The following is a 20452-nucleotide window of genomic DNA, read 5'->3' on the forward strand; positions in this document are numbered from 1 at the left end:
AAAATATTTAGGATCGATATAAACTTTTATGTTTAATTAGTTAAAAAATCTTTAATTTATTATCAGTTTATTATATAGTTTACATATTAAAAATGCGAAAAAAACAATGTTCGTATAGAAACATTAAAACATTATTTCAATTCTTATTACATTATGTTTTAATATACGTTTTAATAAACTACAACTTTTATAATCACATTTTACCCTCATAATCAATTAAAAATCAAAAAATAACAAATTGATTTATCAACATCTCTCTTCTTAAATAAATTTAACAAATCAATAACCGAAATTATGACAATGTTAAGTTTCAGAGATGCATCCCAAAGTTGAAGTTAAACGAAAAATAAAATAAAAAGGCTAGATACCTTCAGATAAACTACATACTCTTCGGTACAATTGAAAACGTTGCAACGAACCCGAACAACAAACTCCATCCCTTATTATTCCTCGAACATATCCATAACACATCCCAAAAAAGCAACTATGAAGAATCAGTCTTCCTAAAGCCAAAAAAAAAAAAAAAAGAGAAAGAAAAAAAAGAAACAAAAAAGAGTGAACTAAAAGAGAGCACATTTCTTTCCTCGACCAAACCGCCAGAAAGCAAACGAGAAAGAAAAGAAATAATATCTCAAGCAGAGATGGTAGACTCGGTAAAAATGAAGGGAAAATAACGAGAACAAAAGGGTGGATATTGTATCTTTTGCGGAAACATATCAGTTATTTTCAGAATATACACGTATCGTGTACAAAAGTTACGTTCGATCTCAATTATGTTCGAGTATTATCTTTGAGTATTTATTAATAAGTTTTAAGTGAGATGAGTTTGAGAGTTTTTTTTTAATTATTAATATTGATTATAATCTCCTTAGAAAATAATGCGAAATATCAAACATATTAATTATACTTAATTGATGCAAGAAATACGAAGAAATACGATTTCATATAATGAATTTCATCATTCGAATAATCGTTATACGAAGATATGAGAATAATCGACTTCTTAAAAAGGATAATAAGGCGTATAATCGTTATAATTGAGATACAGATATATTTCGATAAAATTTTTGAGTTAATTTTTTATTTAAGATTGATGAAAAAGGGTATGAAATTTTTAAAAATCACGTAAAAATTTGTGTCCATTTTAATTAAAAAAATTAACAACATAAATTAGGATAACAAGAGAAATTTGATAAGAAATTTGATTTTTAATTTTGAAGGAAGAATTTCTTGAGCGATTGAAGTTGGATAAATTATCGAGTGAAGAATTATTAATTTAATTTACTATTTTTTGATTTATATCAAAAACATAATCATTTATATCAAAATGAGATAATATCCTTACAGAGCTTCACAGTTTTTTTTATACTTTTTATATTTATTGGTATAATAATGTTTTTGTTATTAGAAATTTCTGTTGTAAAATTAAAAATTATATCTAAATATTTATACAGTTTTTGAGAAAAAATAATATTAAAATGTAACATAATCTCGACAATTACTGAAAAAAATATAAAAAAAAATTAATATAAGAAACATAATATTCAATTTCTTAATAATTTTTATTATTTTTTCTAAATTTTTTCTTTTTATTCCTGTACATTGCAATTAATAATGAAATAAATAAGAAAATATTATTAAAAAATAAAAAAATATATATATATGTTAAAATTTTAAAATATGAAAACATATTTAACTAGTTTATTACATTAAACAAGAATAAGTTAATATATTAGTATAAATTTCCAAAAACCGATCAATATCAATACCAATAATTTTAATATAATACACATTGTTGATATCGATAATCTTCCAAAATTCGTACAATATTTAAAACATCTTAGAAATTTACAAGAAATACAGAAGATTTTTGAACAAGAGCGTACTAAATTTCCCTTTTTCTTTTTTTTAATTTATCCCTGAATTCAAAATTCGTCGACGAACAATTCGCAGCATATCTTGTCTACAAAAATACTCGCGAAATACTGGATTACACACACAAAAAAAGGGGGGAAAGCATCATTCCGCAGCCCCCCCTCGAACAACCACCCCCTCAACGTAGTAGCACGTGCGTCGAGCGATAAGAACAGCTGAGGAATTAGCGACAGCTTCGATAACTCTCGCCTCTACGATATAATATGAACGTCAATGCGAACCAATTACCTCGGCCAGCTGCATTTAATATTCAACCGAAATCGTGCGAGGGCGCGTATAAATGCGTATACAACGATGCTTGGTATATGGAGAGAAAGAGAGAGGGAAAGAAAAGGCCTGGTAGACGGGAAATGTTCAATTTTCAATTAATCCAGAGGTTAATTACGGCCGATCCATCAAGGGGTCGCGGCAGCTTTCATTTTCTCCCTATGGAGTATTCTCCATTTTCCTTTTTTCTTTATTTTTTTTCTTTTCTCTCCATCTTTCTTTTGTGGATTCTCTCTAATTTTGCGATGGTCTTTTTTTTTATGGATTTTTAGGATAGATTTCGCGAATGGGTAAACCAAGAGTGTGTTTCGAGAGATTGAATTGTTCGATTTAATTTGCCAGATGTTTCGGCTGATCGATATGTAATACGATGATTTTTAAGGCAGGTTTTTTAATCTGCGAATTTGGTTGAACCATAAATTTTTTTTTTATATTTTCTATAAAATTCTGTAAATTTTAACTATTATTGCGGTAACGAAAATATTGATAGAATGTAATTTTTAATAGAAACTTTATTTCGTGGATTGATTATTATTTTATTTTTAATTATTAATTGTAAGATTTTTTTCTAATTTATTATATATAGGTTATCGATAATTTTAATATCGTACTTTGTTATGTGTACATAATAATTTGTTAAAATTTTATTTATTTTAAACTTTAAATTATATTTCATTCAAATCATAATGATTTAATATAATTTTATTGAAATATTTCAATAAAATTTGTAGCTTAATATGTAGTTATATTACAATATTTTAATATTGCACACGGTTGTTGATAAGTAAAATGTTCTGATGAAAAATACAATAGGGAAGGAAAAACGAAAATATGCCCAAATCAATGTTGCCAATTGACGCGTAAACGTGCAATTTAAATTACAAATTAATAATACATATATTTATAATTATAATATTAGCAATCAAAACTATGAAATCAATTTCTTATCTTATATGTGTTACTTATTTCATTAATGTTAATGTTTCGATTAACATACAGGAAATTAATTTCTTGTTTATATTGTGATATACTTTTAATTAAATTTAATAACAAATTCTAATGTTTTCAGTTTAATAAATCTTGGTACAAATATATGATTTTATTCTTTCTATTTTTCATAATATTTTGAAAGAATGATTTAAAAAAGAAGTGTGCAAAATATACAACATACATGTATCAAAATATATCAACAATGTGAATATGTATGATATATATATATTATATATATTCAATTACAAAACAATTAAAAAAAAATAAATTATTTAATTTGCAATTATATAAACTTAAATATAAAAAATAATTTATATTTTATATCTCTTTATATAATTTATAATTTTTTTTTAAACAAAAAGTGATTATTGTATAAATTACTCTAACAAATGATGTATCTTAGTTATTTAATCAAAGATATTGGCAAATGAATAATTAATTTATATTTCTTATTTAGTTTAAATTTATTGCATTTTTTCACAGTTTTTTACTACTTTTTACTTTGCAACTAATTATTACGAATAATAACATAAACTATATAATTTATAATTCGATATTCTGGAAAAAATTTATAAAAAAAATTAATTAAGATTAAGTACGTTAATCACTTTCTTATATATGTTAATATAACAATAATATTATAATTTTTCATATTCTTAATAAATTATTCTCGATACCATTTAGCATTTTTTTTTTTTAAGAAAGTTGAGAAAGTAATTTTAAGAAAATTCGAAAACAGATAAATTAAGTAATTGTAAATAATCCGATTTTAATAATCTATTTATTTTATTTCATTTTACTTGTCTAATTTGTCAACTCAAACGTAATTAACGCGTATCCTAATAAAAACACATAAATATCGAGAAGAAAAAAGTAAATCAGAATCTGTTGACATTTTTATAGATATTGCAATTCGAACGTCATGTTGTACCGTTCAAAAAAATAAAAAAAAAAAGGAAAAATAAAAAAAAAATACCAAAGTAACACGATCTCGTTCCTCGTTATAGAATGATGAATAGCTTTTATTTTAACGGGACCGACAAGTGACACGGCTTACAATACAATATACACTGTTCGCATATCTAAACCTACAAATAAATTTTCTCAATTCTCACTTGCCTCTTCCACAAATGAATTCTTTTGTTTCGTAATTGAGAGATTTAATGGAGAAAGGACACGTGTCGTAATGCCGATGAATTATATATCAATTTATAAAAAAAAAACGAAATACGAAAAATATAATTTTCTTGGGAAATTTAAAACTAGATTATGATTCAATGAAAATTAAATTAGATGGGTGTTTTTTTATATTTTTCAATAGCATTCGATGGACAAATTTCGAAGTTATAAGTTTCAATATTCAAGGAAATCATTTTGTCAAAAGTTTAATTTACGTATAATCCGTAATAACATTACGTATAATTTTCTATAAAATAATTGGAACTAGAAATGAAAGATAAATCTAAAATAATAACTGTATAATCTTCTATATATTAAACTTCAAATTTTCTATTTCTATTTATTTTTAATACCAAGTTTATTAAAAAGATTATCACACATAATATTAATATATTTAGAATCTTCAAAAGATACCTCATATATATATATCAACATATATATTATATTAACATCGTGATCTTCGCGATAATATAATAAGAATAATAAGAATACAAATTGCGATAAAATAACAATAGAATTAACGTCTAATTTATTTATACTCGTAGTTACATTCGCTTTATTTAAAAAAATAAGATTCTAAATAAAATAAACGATAAATTATAAAGCGATGAATTTCAAGAGTAAAATAACAAGAAAAACGGCGAAAAAAATTGCCGATAAATCACGATTGCTCGTCTAAAGATTATCTGTCGATTTTATCACGCGAGATGCAGCAATAATCTGGCATTTATCGGCCTCAATCAGATATAGATACTACGGTTGTGTGTAAATAACGCGTTGTGTGTGTGTCCCGGCCACGATTTCAAGGTGGAGGTCGTTGAAGCGTCCCCATCGCCGGTTCCGGACTGGTTCCAGACCCTCCTCGAGTGCCAGTTCGATCGACCTCGCTTCCATTTCCATCCGGAAGTGAGGACGCGATGAAGGGAAATCGAACATTCGAGACGCGCAGTTCGTTATCCCCGTGGCCGAGCATCCGCGTAAATTCGTCGTGCTCGATTCACTCGAGAATTTCAATTTTTCGATTTGCGAAAAAATTTTTAGGGCGAAGAGCGAGAGGGGGAGGAAAGGCGATAAACGGATACATACAGGGATGGAAAAGAGAGGAAAAAATGGAGGAGAATATACATGGCGGAGATTGCAGGCGTCGATTGAATTTTTCTCGTTAAAGGATATGGTGGAGTAGATATGCGTGGAGATGGTTTAATTAGGATTATTTCTCTTTCTCTTTTCATTTCTCTCTCTTCACTCCCTCCCACCTCTTTTTATTTTCTCCTTCTCTCTTCTGTTTTTCGTTGTTTAAATGATCTGGATGATTGTGTTTATGAGAGAGGGAATGAAAGTAAAATAAGACACAAATTTTTTAAAATGAAAATATCTTTTTAAATATACGAGAAAGATATACGTGTACGTATATATATATATATTAGAAGTTATTTTGTTAGAGATCTGAAATACAAAATAAATATTTTGCTTGATAAGTAATATCTATAAAGATATCATAGTATTTGCATTTGCAAGTCTAAAAATTAAGCGAACACTTAGAACTTTTTAATATTAACACGATGATGTTAAAATTAATAATATTATAATGTAATTAGCGATAATAGATCTAATTAAAATTCTGAAAGTCATCCATCTTCTAATTGGTTTCATCAACAACATGTGTCTCCTTAAAAAGGAAACATGTACAATCCCATCAACTTACATCATTTTCCGTTTTTATTAGCAAAATTAATATTAATATTTGTTTGCATATTATCTCATATCGATAATTCGTTCTATCGAGAAATTAACCAATTTCGTTTATACCTTGTACAAGTTTTCAAATTTAATTTATACAAAAATTAAATCTCAAGTGAAAAATATTCCTTCCTTTTATCTTATTTTTTTCATGAGAAATCACTTTTTCGATTACATCATGAACAATAATGGAATATTCTATATATAAAATCGTCCCTGTGAAATTAAATGTATTTTTATATATAATACATTTCGTACATTAAGAAAATTTATCTATAAAAATATTTTTACTTCATTAATAACTTTTTACTATCTTTTTAGATTTTCGTTCTACTTTGGAATCAATCAAAACATAAATACAATAATACATTTACGTGCATAGAAAAATAATCGATATTTTAACTCCATTACTTTTAATTCGAAACTTTCCACACAATTCTTTATATTGATAAAATTAAAACGTTGCATTAAATATTAAAACAATATTAATCAAAATAAGATACCGATGTTAAAGAATCGGTCGAATTTCATTTCCGAATTGAATTTCATCAATGTTCTCGTATATAAAATTGAAACATAAGCACAGAGGGGTTCGAGTAAAAAAAAAAAAAGAAAAAAAAAATTGTTTCAGAGAAGCAATTTACGAGGTGTAACATGGTTTACGTTTTCCATGGAGTTTGTTGTCTATTCAGAGGCAACTACGTTATATTTTCCTGCAAAATTCTCTGTTAAAAGTGGCAGTTTAAAACGATAAAGTTAAACCCCCTCCCTTGCCCCGTGAAGTTTCCTGAAACAATCCTGTGAAAGATTCCGGAAGAAGTTCTATGTTGCGCGCGAACTTTTGAATAATCTATTGTCTCATTGTTCTCATATAAAGAAAAAATTTGTAAAAAAATATTCTAGGAAGTTTATCAATGTTCCTAATTTTCAGGGAATTTTATTTAAGAAAGATTTCTATTTCTTCCATCCATTGTACTATTGCACTGATGTATCCATTAATATTCACTGATATTTATTATGAAATGTAAATATTCTTATTCTAATGTATTTATAAACATATAAAATCAAGATTGTTTTATCAATAATATATTTTTATATTTTACGTAAAAAACATTTGTATTTTTTTGATTTCTTATATCACTTTATTATTCAGATTCTTATCGATATCTATTATTAAATTAAATTGTATTAAATATTCACATTTTAATTCATTGATAATTAAATTATATATCATATTCAACATTATTTAATATGACATGTATCATATTAAAATATTCATATTTAATTCTTAGTTATCGATATTACGCATATCAATTCTAGTAAAGTGTAAATAAATTTAGATAATTTATAAAAGTAAATCCAAATATTCTATTCAAAATGTACAACTTTTATATATTTGTTTCTTTTTACGTACTACAAAAATTTGCGATTATAATTTAATAATATTTTTTATTAAACCAATGAATTTCGATTGAACGTAAAATTAGAGATTTATAGATATACATTATACATATATATATATATATAGATATACATTATACATATATATATATATATAATATCAAAAATTGAATATAAAACTTTAATCCAGAAAAAAAGTTTAAAAAAAAAAAAAAAGATATCAAAAAAATTTCATATCATTCTATATATCACTCGTATCAACCAATATTTAAAAATCTACCACTTTCCATCACACATATTTTCCAAAAAAAAAAAGAAAAAAAAAAGAAAGAAAAAAAATGGGGGAAAAAAAAGAAAGAAAAAATCAATGTATAACGAAAAATAGAGATAGAATTCTGAAATACCTATTGTTCTCTTTTTTTCTTTTTTCTTTTTTTTTTTATTTTCCCTATTACATACACATATTTCGATGCATCGAGCGTTAAATGGCATTGTTTGGCGAGTTTCGTTCCGAAATTATTATTTTCGTGCAGGAAATAAAGCAGACACAGAGCCACGGATACTAAATTTCGGCGGTTTTAACGTATCGCGTTGCACGAAACTGGTGCTACACTTTTCTGCCATAACTTCAGACGGAGAATATTCCACGACATTACGACCGCTACTTTTCATTCGCCATTGTATAAAATGCAAATTTCATCGACCGAAAAAGACTTCGTGCATCCGTGTATCGAAACGATATTTTATCTCTCGCCGAAATTGGAAATTTTTATTTTATCTCTATTCTATTTAATTCTCTCGGCGTTTACATCTTAAATTTTATTTTATTCGAATAGTCGCCACTGATATATTTCTATTCGCGTGGAAAGTTTTCAGCACTTAAAAAATATTTTAAGACCTTTCTTTTTACAGGAAAACTCACTTTTATCGATTCTACTAATTCATTGCAATTAAAAGTAATTCCGCAAGGAACATTACTACATTATATATTGATTTACTGCTATTTTTTTTAATCCGAAAATTTCGATTGAAATCAAACTTCGTGCGAATATAGAGGAATTTTATTTAGATGAGCCTGTCAGAAAACAAATACGTTCGCATAATTAACTGTTCGTATAACAGGAATCCAATTAATTCTTCTAGAAGCTATTATTTTTTATCCAATTAAAAGGAATTCACATTAAAAGAATTTCACGAAATATTTTCTGTAAAATGTGTAATAATATATGAAATATTACAAATTTACAATTTTTGTATTTAAGAATAGCTCATGAAAATATTTTAATATTATCTTACAGGAAAAATCACTTCTATTAATTCATTATATTATTATTATCTTAATTCTTGATAAAAAAAATCTCTTCAGTGAAAGTTTGTGAGCAATTTTCTCATTTAGATACAACAATTAATTACTGAAATTTTATAGCATGATAAAAAATACTTATATTTTCCTGATTAATTTAAAAAAAAAATATTGATTTTCCATTTTTGCTTCAAAGTGGAAATAAAATATCGAAAAATTTGAAAATAATATTTTCATTCACTTTTCTCTAATTCATATAATAAAATTTCTAGATATCTATGAATTTCACACGTTGAATTACTTTAAATTAGATCAGAACAATATAATTAAATAATATATACTAATAATAAGCGATAACTATAAATATATCGATGTTGATCAAATAGCTGACAATCTTTAAAATCTTCCATCGATTTCCTCCAAATTTCCAAAAGCGACAACGTTTTAAGATCAGGAAGAACGATTAATAATGCACCGATACTGCGTTTCGGTTCGAAATTTTCGGAAAATCGATTTTTTTCTTTCCTTTTTTTTTTGCCGAGCCCCACGATTAATTTTAATTGTCCACGAGCCTGGAGGCGACCTTGGCCCAGAGACGAATAGGGATGTTGATAAATGGACGGGGGATGAAAGGTAAGCAAGAAACCGGAGGAGACACGCGAGCTTAGGAATGACGATTGATGGATCGATGCGTGGGAAGATGTAGTAGGATTAGAGCGTTGCTCGAAGGTTTAAGCTTTGTATACAAGGTTTTTCTTCTCGCTTTTCCTATCGATAAGTGATTTTTGATTTAGTTGGATATCGGTGGAATTAGACACAGAGACAAAATTTTGATTTTACTTCGTTCGCGAGTTCTGATACGAATGTTTTCTTTTTAATTTGAATGATTGGTCGATGAATCGTTTAAGGCAAAAATTTGAACGATTTAAAAAATTATTGTTTTCATCGATATTGCAGATTTTTGTTCGGTAATTTAATTATTCTCCCGGATAAATAAATTTGGAATAGATTATAATAGAATACAAACTTATAAGATAAAAAAGAAAAATATATTTTAAAAAATTAAAGAATTCAAAAATTAATTTTTCGCGTGTATTTTAAGAAAGTTGATTCTGAGTTGAAAAATAATTTTATCGAGAAATATTAAAACAAAGAATCAAATATCAACACCCAACTAGATGATAAATTTAATAACTTCTCGTGATTTATAAGTCGTTTATAATTTAAATAAAAAATACTCGGGTAAAATATAATTTATTTACGCATGATTTGGAAATTTAATTAATTTTAAACGCCGTACAACTCGCTCAATACAATTAATCTTGAATTACTCGAATCATACTTATAACTTACAAGATATAATTTTCTTTTATTCAAACTAAAAAAAATATCATAATTAGATATAACAGATTTCTGACTTACGTCACCCTTCAAACGACATCGTTTCACTTTTAATTCGCCTCCAACATAATCCCAAACCCCAACCATAAAATTGTCAACACAACGAACAACCACATCTCAGCCAACACCATCTTTGTCCAAACACGACATAACCTGTTGAAGCATCAGAAACCCAATAGACAACAGACCCAACAAGGGTGGAGAGTCCGCGTAACCCGAAACAGAAAGATCCAGCGAGAGAGAAAGAGAGAGGACACACGCACAATAGATCCCCCTGAAGCTAGCAAGGGGATTGCGCACGGTAGGCATAGGTAGGCGTATTTTCGACCTGCCTACTGGTTTCCCGTAATTTTCGAAAGGCCACGGTTATATCGACGGTTTGGACGGTGATTGGAGATCGGTTTGTGGCCAACCAAGGGCGAAACAGGCCGGTGAAGGGTACGGCACTGTGGGGTGGTGGGCATCGAGCGAAATAGGAGGATAACAACGCCACGTTAATTATGCGTTAACAGCCTCCAATTAGAGACCGCATCGAGCATACCCCCTCGAACCACCTCCCCCTCTTCCTCTCTTTCTCTCTCTCTCTCCCTCACGACGTTCGCCCGTTTCGTTCTATTTCATGCTCACTGGCACTAACCTTTGTAGCGGATCTCCGTGCAAACCTCGAATCGCATGCGTTTACGTGTAGGCGGTCGTCGAGAGAGCGATCGATACACACGGCCACGCGGGGCCTTTTTCAAAAGCTTCTCTCTCTCTCTCTTCTCCTCTCCTCTTTTTTGCGCTCCGTGCTTGGGTGGGAAAGAAACGAAAATGGAGAAAATATATAATATACGGGAGCCAAGTGTAAGATAAGTTTGGAGAGCAGAGGTCGTTTTGTTTATCTCGGTGGCCGCGAGAGGAGACCGTACGTGATGTAGGGGTGAATTTTGCGAGTGTTGAAGTTATGGCCTCGACTCGAGCGAAGGGGATGAAGAATGCGAAGCTAGGAATTTGTTTATTTAATTAAAGGCGTAGTTAGAAGCGAGGAAAAAATCTATTGACACGCAAATCTGTGTGTCGAGTAATACAAGTGGGGTATTAATACGACGAGAGATTCAATAAGGCTATTCAGACGGTGGTTCGTTTGAAAGAGAGGAGATTAAATAGATATATAATTTGCAATGAGAGTACAAGGGACGAATAAAACAAATAATTTAAAAATATGAGCGCGCCGTTGGCACGCTCAATACGATGCATCGTACGAGATTTGACGTGAAATAATTCAATTTGACGTGAATTTTTCTACGTGCAAATTAAATTTATCAATGACGTTGAAACAAATTGTCAGGACAGTTGACATTCTCTGTTAAAAAAATTTTTTCTTTTTAATCAATAACATATTTTGTTCCTGAAATACATTATGATCATCGTCATGGAATTCGATTGGATTAATTATGAAATTGAATTGTTTCGTTTTTAAGTTGTGTGCCATCGTATAAGAAAAATAAATTTTTAAAAATTTGCAAAAATTTTAACACCAATTTGAAATTTTTGATAATAGGAAAAAGATGGTGAACGATTATTTCTTTTTAAATTATTCGAGTTTGATATCATCGATCGTTAAATAATAAAAATGGACAAATTATCAGTGCTTTTGAATGAATTTACAGATTTTAAATGAAAAATTATTTCAATTTTATATAATTAATGTTATAATCTCAGCTAGAGTTGATTATTAGCTCACGATTTTCCCAGCTATCCACACACAATTAGGAGTAATATAGTAATACGCAAAGTTACGCCACAAGTACAGTCCACGAAAGCATATACGCTGTTTAGTTTGTTCCATCTGCTTGGCATGTATAATGAGATCGTTGTAATAACAGCATGTAGGTAATTCCATCGAAAAGTCTTTGTTAGTGATAATCTTATGAAACTTCCACTTATATATAAAATATATAGAATATTACTACTTGCAATATATATATATATATTATTAAATACCTTATACTATTTTTTAAACGAAATTTAAATTCTTTAATAAATCTATTACTAATTATTTAAATACGATATATCGTAAATTTGATGATCGTTGAATTTAATATACGTATAATATAAAAATTAAAATGTTTTATTTAAATATCCAATTATAATATTATCTATATTCTTTATTATTTTTACTAATAAAATTATTGGTTATTCTTTTCTTTTTTAATATAGATATTTCTCAATAATTAAATTATCTTATAATAGAAAGTATTTACACTTCACGTAAATAGCATTAATAGTTAAAATAAAAAAAGTATAAAAAAATTATTAATCATTTAAATTATTAATATTCCTCTGTCAAAACTGTCAATGATCCTCCAGATTACCAGATTACCAGATAATTCTCTTTTAAAGAAACGAAAGAAGAAGAACCGTAACTTTCTCAATAACTCAAGATATGATTTAAAATTTTTCACAAATACATATATCAAATTATCAAGTTTTTCTCATTACAACTCGACTCATCGCCAGAAACTATTGTCCCTTATCAGCACTTTTCTTTCGCAATTCTGATAAATCAATTGTATTTATACCTCGATGATAACACAATTATTGATGGTCGAAAAGATAAATATTTTAAAAATCGATCGATATGATCGTGAATATCCCGTGTTTTATCATTGTATCGATTCATTCACAATTAGGCGCGGAATTCTGCTTGATTCTACGTCGCGAGGCGGCGAGGTATTTAAAATTAAATTCACTCCTGTGTAATGTAGCACAAATGGCAAGCTGCCACGGCCAACCAGCCAGTCTTGTTTCTTGAGATGCGAATCGGAAGGACGCGTCTCGTTGCTTAAAAAAAAAACAAATAAGACCGATATAAATAAATAATAAATAAAATCAGAGAAAAATTGAAATCTCTTAAATTGTTGACAAACAACCTGTATCTTATTCAGTTGTTTTATTTTTTTCTCCTAAATCAACATAAAAATATTGTTTTTCTTATACTTTTTATACTTATTATTACGAATTATAATTTTTAATTGTAAAAATAATTTTGAGAGTCGAACTTTGTGTCTCACGTTGACAACAATTGATAGAAATATTAATATCGTGTCTTAAAATAATATAAGATAATTTAAACAATTTTTTCCTAGAAACAATTCTCGTTATATATAATAGTAATAATACGAGATCAAATAACCTATGATCTTAATAAGTTAATATTTTAATTTTAGGAATGAATTATATGCACAAATTCTAGTATAGAAATAATTATTATAAATTTGTATGATGTAATTTTATCATTAACAATATGATAAGAAAATATGATAATTTAAGTATTTAAAAAAGTAGAAATAAAATTACAGAAATGCATAAATAAATTAATTATATATAATATAATAAGATAAGATTTTTGTTAATAATTAATAATTATGTGAAATTAATTAATTAATTAATTTCATTTATAAAGCTTTCTATATTTATTAATTACAAATTGAAACTCAGATTGGGAAGCCATGCCTTAAACTTTTCATTACATCAATATTCAAGAAATAATAATTTCGTAACTTTCAATCTTAATATTTCTAATTAATATTGCAGCAATCAAGATATTACTAAAATTAACGGTAACGTTAGATTGTTTCTATTTTATTTTGCGTAGTACTATTTATCATGTGGAATTAAACTTTTTATAGACAAATATTGCTCTCTTTTTAAAATAATTCAAATTCAAGAAATAATAATGCTATTTAAAAAATTATATGCAATCTTTTATATAAAAATTTCTTTTTCCTCTTTCCTTTCATTTCTCATAAAAGAATTTTGGCTTTTTCGAAAAGAAAAACTTAATTTTATTAAACTTTACAATATATCTACTTACTTTACTAATTTCAATTAATATCACCAGCAATCGAATAGACGTGACTTTAAACGTGACTTAAAGCAAACGATTTAAAATTAATAATTATTGGATAGTCAAGAATATAATTCATCGCATTTAATCGTTCAACCGAGGAAAAAAAGAAATTCTAATTTCCTCTTCTTCCATATCTCGTAATCAAAATTTCAACGAAATCGCAAGCCTGGGGCATTGAAAGCGATCGCGACACACCTGACCGGCCAGTGGAACTTTTCCAGAGTTGTCCATCCCTCCCACGCATTAACCGATCTCTCATTCGGATTATATAATCGAATTATTGCGGAAGCATCCGAACAACGACGACCACGCGACTAGTCGAAATTCGGCCGGAAACCGAAACTTCCACTCAACGATGATGATTCTCGAGAGCTGTTGCTTTGGCGCTCGTATCGATCCTCGTTTCCATCGATTCGAAAACATGAGCCGAGACAGTTTCGTGACCGAAAATTGTGTCTGCTCGATTCGAGATTGTGCTATCTCGTGTTGAGCTATTTGAATTCGTCTAATTGGTTATGAATTATTTCATAGGGAATTAAATCCCTTTATAAGAATATAATGAATAGAAAAATATTGGATATTATTATAATAAATTTGTAATTATATAATATTTTTGTCATTAAGATTATTAGATTGAGATTTTATATTCAAAATGCCAGGTTTAAAATTTTATTTTTTATTTTCTTAATTTTATTAATTTTCAAGATATATATATAAAAATATATAAATAGATGTTTATTATGTAAACACAAGATTATTATTATCGACAAGTTCATTAATTTATTACATAATAATATTCAATGTCAATAAAATTTAATTTTTCTGTTTTCTCACTATTTTTTTTCCCTAGGTTTCGCTATTTATTACTTGTTTTGATATAGTCGGATTCAATGACAACGACATCATTATGATCACATTCAACGAGAGAGATGAACAAAATCATGTTATATGATGTGGTTATAAATAAATCTGATTATTCATGACACGATTTTATATATATATCTAACTCCAAAAATCTACCTACTCTTGGCAATCAGTTTTACGTCAACAGTATTCAATTCACGTCAGAAATTCGTCGAGTCGATCTATCCTTCAAACTCCACTGCGTCCCAAGTTATAATAAGAAATTGAACAGGGACGGAAAATAAATGAGATATCCTAAAAATTATATAATTAATTATTAATAATTAATAATTAATAAATTTTTAATCTTTGAAAAAAATCTAAAATTATACAAATATTCATTTTTTTATTTTAATTTTCAAATAGAAAATAATCCTACCAATATCAATTATAATTTTTTTTTGTTGATAGATTTATAAATAATTCTCTAAAAAATCAAATTGATTATTTTTATCTTTTAATTCCATGAAAAATGTAAAAATGTAATTTAATCAATAATTTATCGATAAAACCAAATGTCACTGTTTTTTTACTGCTTCTTACTAAAATATATATAATACATTTATAAAATAATATATAAAATATGATGCCTAAAATATAATACCTAATATAATAATAATACTAATAAAATTAAAAACAATAAATATACGTACATAATATACCTCAGCAAAAAAAACAAAACCGACATACGACCAACGCAAAAAAGAAACACGCAATCATCAAACCTAACCTTGATCTAAAACTCTCGTTTCCTCGCGCCGCCACCATCGATCCTCACTATCGCCATCTATATCTAATATATTTCGATCGAAAACCATCGTGAACCATCGACCCGCATTGTATCCTTATCCTTAAAAAAAATGAATCGTCGAAGAAAAGAGAAAACAGAGAGACAGAGACGGAGATTAGATGCACAATTCTCCGTTTTCTACATAAGGATAACTGCAAAAACCACGAGAATAGCGAGATAAAGAAGAGGAGATAGAAACAACCATGTCGAGTCGTAGTGGCGGAGCGAATTTAAAAGTCCGCGGCACGTGTTCGAAGTGCGAGGGAGGGATGATCGCGGTAAGAAGCGAGAGGGGACATGGAAAAAGAGGAGAACACCAGGTATCGTTTTCAGACCAGCCGAAAGCCGATATTCGAACCGAGGCCTGCCGTGCGCTCTCGTTTTAATTACCATTTTTCTTCCTCTCCGATTTCTTCGCCACCTCTATCGCCACCATCGTATTCTTCCCCTTTTTTCCTGTCAGTCCTTCTTTTTTCACTGTGGGAATTAAAGATATCGGTTTCCTTCCATACTCGTCGAAGACGAGTCGACTGGAAAAGATTGTTTGAAAAAAAATTGAATTTCGTACCGAAAAATAGGAGTCCCTTCATACGGATGTTGATGAAATAACATGGATATGGAATTTTTGGATTAATTGCATTAATTCTATCAATGCTTATTATTAGATTTAAAATTTATATTTTATTTATATAATTTATTATATTTATATTTTATTCATATATCAATTTTATTTGTATCAAATATTTTATATATTCTTTATATGTAATCAAGATTTTACAATAATATCTATCAGCTTTTATTTAATAGATTTTAAAAATATTTGTTAATCATATATTTCGATGATGAAATTAAGAATTCTTCGGACAGTAAAATTGATTAATTTGATACCATAAGACTTTTATTTAGATTTGTATATTATTTCATTATAAATTCTTATACTTTTATAAATATTCATAGTAAATATTCATATTTTGAAATAACTGAAAATTTCCTTTTCTATTCAAAGTATCAAATAACATTTATCTTCAAAATTTTAAATAGAATCTCTCAAGATGGCAATGACAATTTCCCTTGTTTTGATTTACATCAACTTCTCAGTAACAAACGTAACTGAAAGAGCACGGTATACATCTCGTAGATTTTTTCCACGCGAACAGCGGCCATCAGAGGGGGAACGGAGACCAGTCTGTCCGACGATCAGGCTTTCTGCATACGTCGTAGTTTGGCTTGGCAACGTACGTGACCTAGGCTACTATCTTACGTAAGCGGCTGTCGTGATACGCACTTCTCCATATTATCCGTCTGAAAAACCTATATCTTTCTTTGCCTTCTAGCCAACTAACGCGATCAAGCTTGAGGAAATCGACGATAATAGTTAAGAAGAAGAACAAGTTGGGAGCCACTGACGACGAAGCTCAAGGTGAACGAGATTCAAAGTGGCAATGGTGAGCTGCGCGAGCACGAGGGAGAGACTTCGAGGGTCCAACGTCCCTAATGCCTGCGCTTTCATTGCACACACTAGATATACGAGAACCTCATTCCGTCTTCGTCCATGTTTCGATCCCTTCGTTCTCCACTACGTGTCTCGAACGAGTTGTCTGCGATGACGTGGATGATAAGTTTTTTTTTAATTCATAACCTTTTTGATTTGTATTTATTAGAGATTTCTTTGACTCCTTCTTTTCTTCTTTATTACATCTCTATTGGATGATTCGAATGAATTGGATTTGACGAATAAGAGTGGATAAGTGAGGCGTTTTTTTAAAAATTAAAAATTTTATTTCTATCAGAATCAATTTAATTCATTAAAAATATTAACTTCGTTTTCTTTCCTCTATTAATTTTCTTCTTTAATGAATTCTTGAGTTGACCGTGATAATATCTTTTATTTCTTTTAATTCTGAATTTTATTATTCATAATAGAATTAATTATTTAATTTGATTCCTTTATATATATTAAGCTATTTGAGATTATACATATTTTCTAATACAAAACATATATAAGATTTATTGTATGAATAAATTATTTTTTTAATTAGTAACACGTTTAACTATAGATATTATAGATATATAATATATAATATGTAATAAGATAAAAAATGCATTAAAAAAATCATAAAGTTTAAAAATCATTTCAGAAAATTTAAAAAAATCAATATAAGAATATTTATTTTTTATAGAAAATTTTGTAGAAAATTATGACAATTAAATAACTTATGATATAAAAAATTTAAAGTATATTTTTATATTTCATTTTAATTTATATTATAATTTAAATATATCACAGTATCAATTTCATAAAAATTTGTTATATCTAAATAAACAATATTTTTCATAATCAAAACTATTTACGATCTTACGTAAAGAAAAATGAATTAAACATTATTAATTTTTTTACATTATTAAATTTATGAATGTTTTTACCGCATAATTTATAATCGTTATGACCAACATATTATAAAATGATTATTCTAATTATAATTTATTATTTCATAAAAACTAACACTTATTTTCTTCTTAATATATATAGAGCATTTTTGAAAAGTGCAACATATGCATCTGCCAAAATATGCCAGATAATATTAACATTTGCAAACTTTAAACAGATGAAGATTGTAAAAATATTGTTATAACTTACAACATTCTTTTTATTGCACACTGTTTTCAATTGATATGAAATATTGAATTAAATATAAATTATAAATGATTATTCTTTGAAAACAGATTTTTAATTATTAAGTGAAATTGAAATTAAAGAATCAATAGAAAATTTTTTCTTAAAATCTATTTTCTTTGATAAGAAAAACCTGTGTCAGTCTGAGTTCTTGATCAGTGTTTCTCAACTTCTTCACATTTGCAGATATAAGTTTTAAATTAATATTTCAATACTAATTTATTGCAAATTTTCTATAAAAATAATTTCAATTGAAAATAATCGTTGCAATAATCTTTAATTTTAAATTTTAAATTATTAATAAAAATAAATTTCATTAATTTATCAATTATTTGTTAATTATTATGGATTGCAATTAAGAATCTATAATTTTTATTAAATTTGAAAGCAAATATTTAACGAAAAGAATAATAATTTGGTCTCGTAACAATTTATGCAGACGTTCTTTATGCAATCCAGAGACAGACACAGTAAAACAGTTACGAAAAACAAGACGTATTTTTCTTTCATTGCAATCGGTTGAATATTGAATTACAAACAGCTACAGCGCACAATATTCAATAAAAATTCTAAAAAGTGTTCACGAAGATTCACGAAATAAAAATATTTCGTTATTGCGACACAATTTGCCAAAATACCAAAAAATTACAAAATATAATGCAATATAAGGAACATCCTACACCTAAAATTGCCAATATTCGATTCTTGAAAAATTTTTCCTCAGAGATTTCCACTCTTTCGTACGAAGAACAAGCTTTCCTTAACTTGCAGACAATCGTTGGATCACGTAACAGTGACATTTCTAGATGCATTACATAAGTCAGCCTTTTTCCACCAGTCATTCGGAAGAACACTCGAAAATACGTTTGCCTCTGAGAAATACAAAACCCCTACATCTTCGATTTCGCAAGGCTTTCCTTTTTCTCCACGAGTTGTTGTTCCATCCGCGCGCATTCACGCGCTACATACATGCGTGGTGGGGATGAAACAGGCTCACGGATTATTTTTTCCATTCGCGCCTTACGTAAAATCGAGTTTACGCAGGTCGGGATCCGGCCGAGCACGCATGACCATTTTCTCGGTTATAGAGAGCGGAGAGATGTTGAGAGAATTGCGTTCGATAATCGAAATAATATTTCTCCGCTTATATTTCGTATTACTGCTCGTTGGAATTATATAATTATTTAAACAGAACGATGAATATTAATAAATGTACGCGAAAAGATTAAAAAAAATATTTTTAAAAATTGCAACAATTTTATTATTTATTGTTCGGTATCGAATAATCGATAAATATTTCAGTTAAATACAGAATAAGAAGCAATTGTTTTTAAATATATGTAGATACGTTACGATAATATATAAACAGTAATGATCTAAACTTGAATGACTAGTATTTTTTTTTTTTGTTTCTCATATAAGTTAATTACTAATAATAATATTATTTATAATATACGAATTATTATAGTATTACAAAAAATATATTTATGACGCCCATTCATATTTGATATTTCTAGCATTCTAATTCTCATATAATATTTATATAAATTCATTTGCATTAATTTTTTAACGTATGAATGAATTTGTAGCATTTTTATATATTTAGATACTTTTAATATATATATTATACATTATTTTCTATTCGAATAATACTCTCATACAATTTTGTAATATATATATATAACAGAATATAAATAACATACACAATATCTTTCAAGGAAGGAATGTTATAAAAAAAAATATTCATACAAAAGTTGTTTGAAAAAGGAAATTTTTTTAATTTTTAACTCGTGATGATACAATTACAATATTTATTTATTCATAATATTCTATTAAAATTCGCATACTTAGTAATAATGCACTATGCAAGATATAATATCTCTACATTAATCGAATACTCCATAATAGATTAGAACCATGATAGTAATCAAGTGATTGACAAATTATTCGTGCAACAGTAACTCGTATAACAATCAT

At 27.7% G+C, this 20452-nt stretch overlaps 2 protein-coding genes across 15 annotated transcripts in view; one reads left to right on the forward strand and one right to left on the reverse strand.

Moving 5' to 3' along the window:
- The window catches only part of LOC108000770 (max dimerization protein 1), a 410762-nt gene that overhangs the window by 343553 nt on the left and 46757 nt on the right, over positions 1-20452 (reverse strand). The window lies entirely within an intron of this gene.
- Positions 16469-17933, forward strand: LOC133667362 (uncharacterized). The gene is made up of 2 exons (XM_062085379.1): positions 16469-17062; positions 17136-17933. The coding sequence occupies exons 1-2, from the start codon at positions 16854-16856 to the stop codon at positions 17248-17250; spliced, it is 324 nt and encodes a 107-aa protein (XP_061941363.1). The 5' UTR covers positions 16469-16853; the 3' UTR covers positions 17251-17933.

The sequence above is a fragment of the Apis cerana genome, linkage group LG15 (assembly GCF_029169275.1).
Source record: "Apis cerana isolate GH-2021 linkage group LG15, AcerK_1.0, whole genome shotgun sequence".
Classification (NCBI taxonomy): Eukaryota; Metazoa; Arthropoda; class Insecta; order Hymenoptera; family Apidae; genus Apis; species Apis cerana.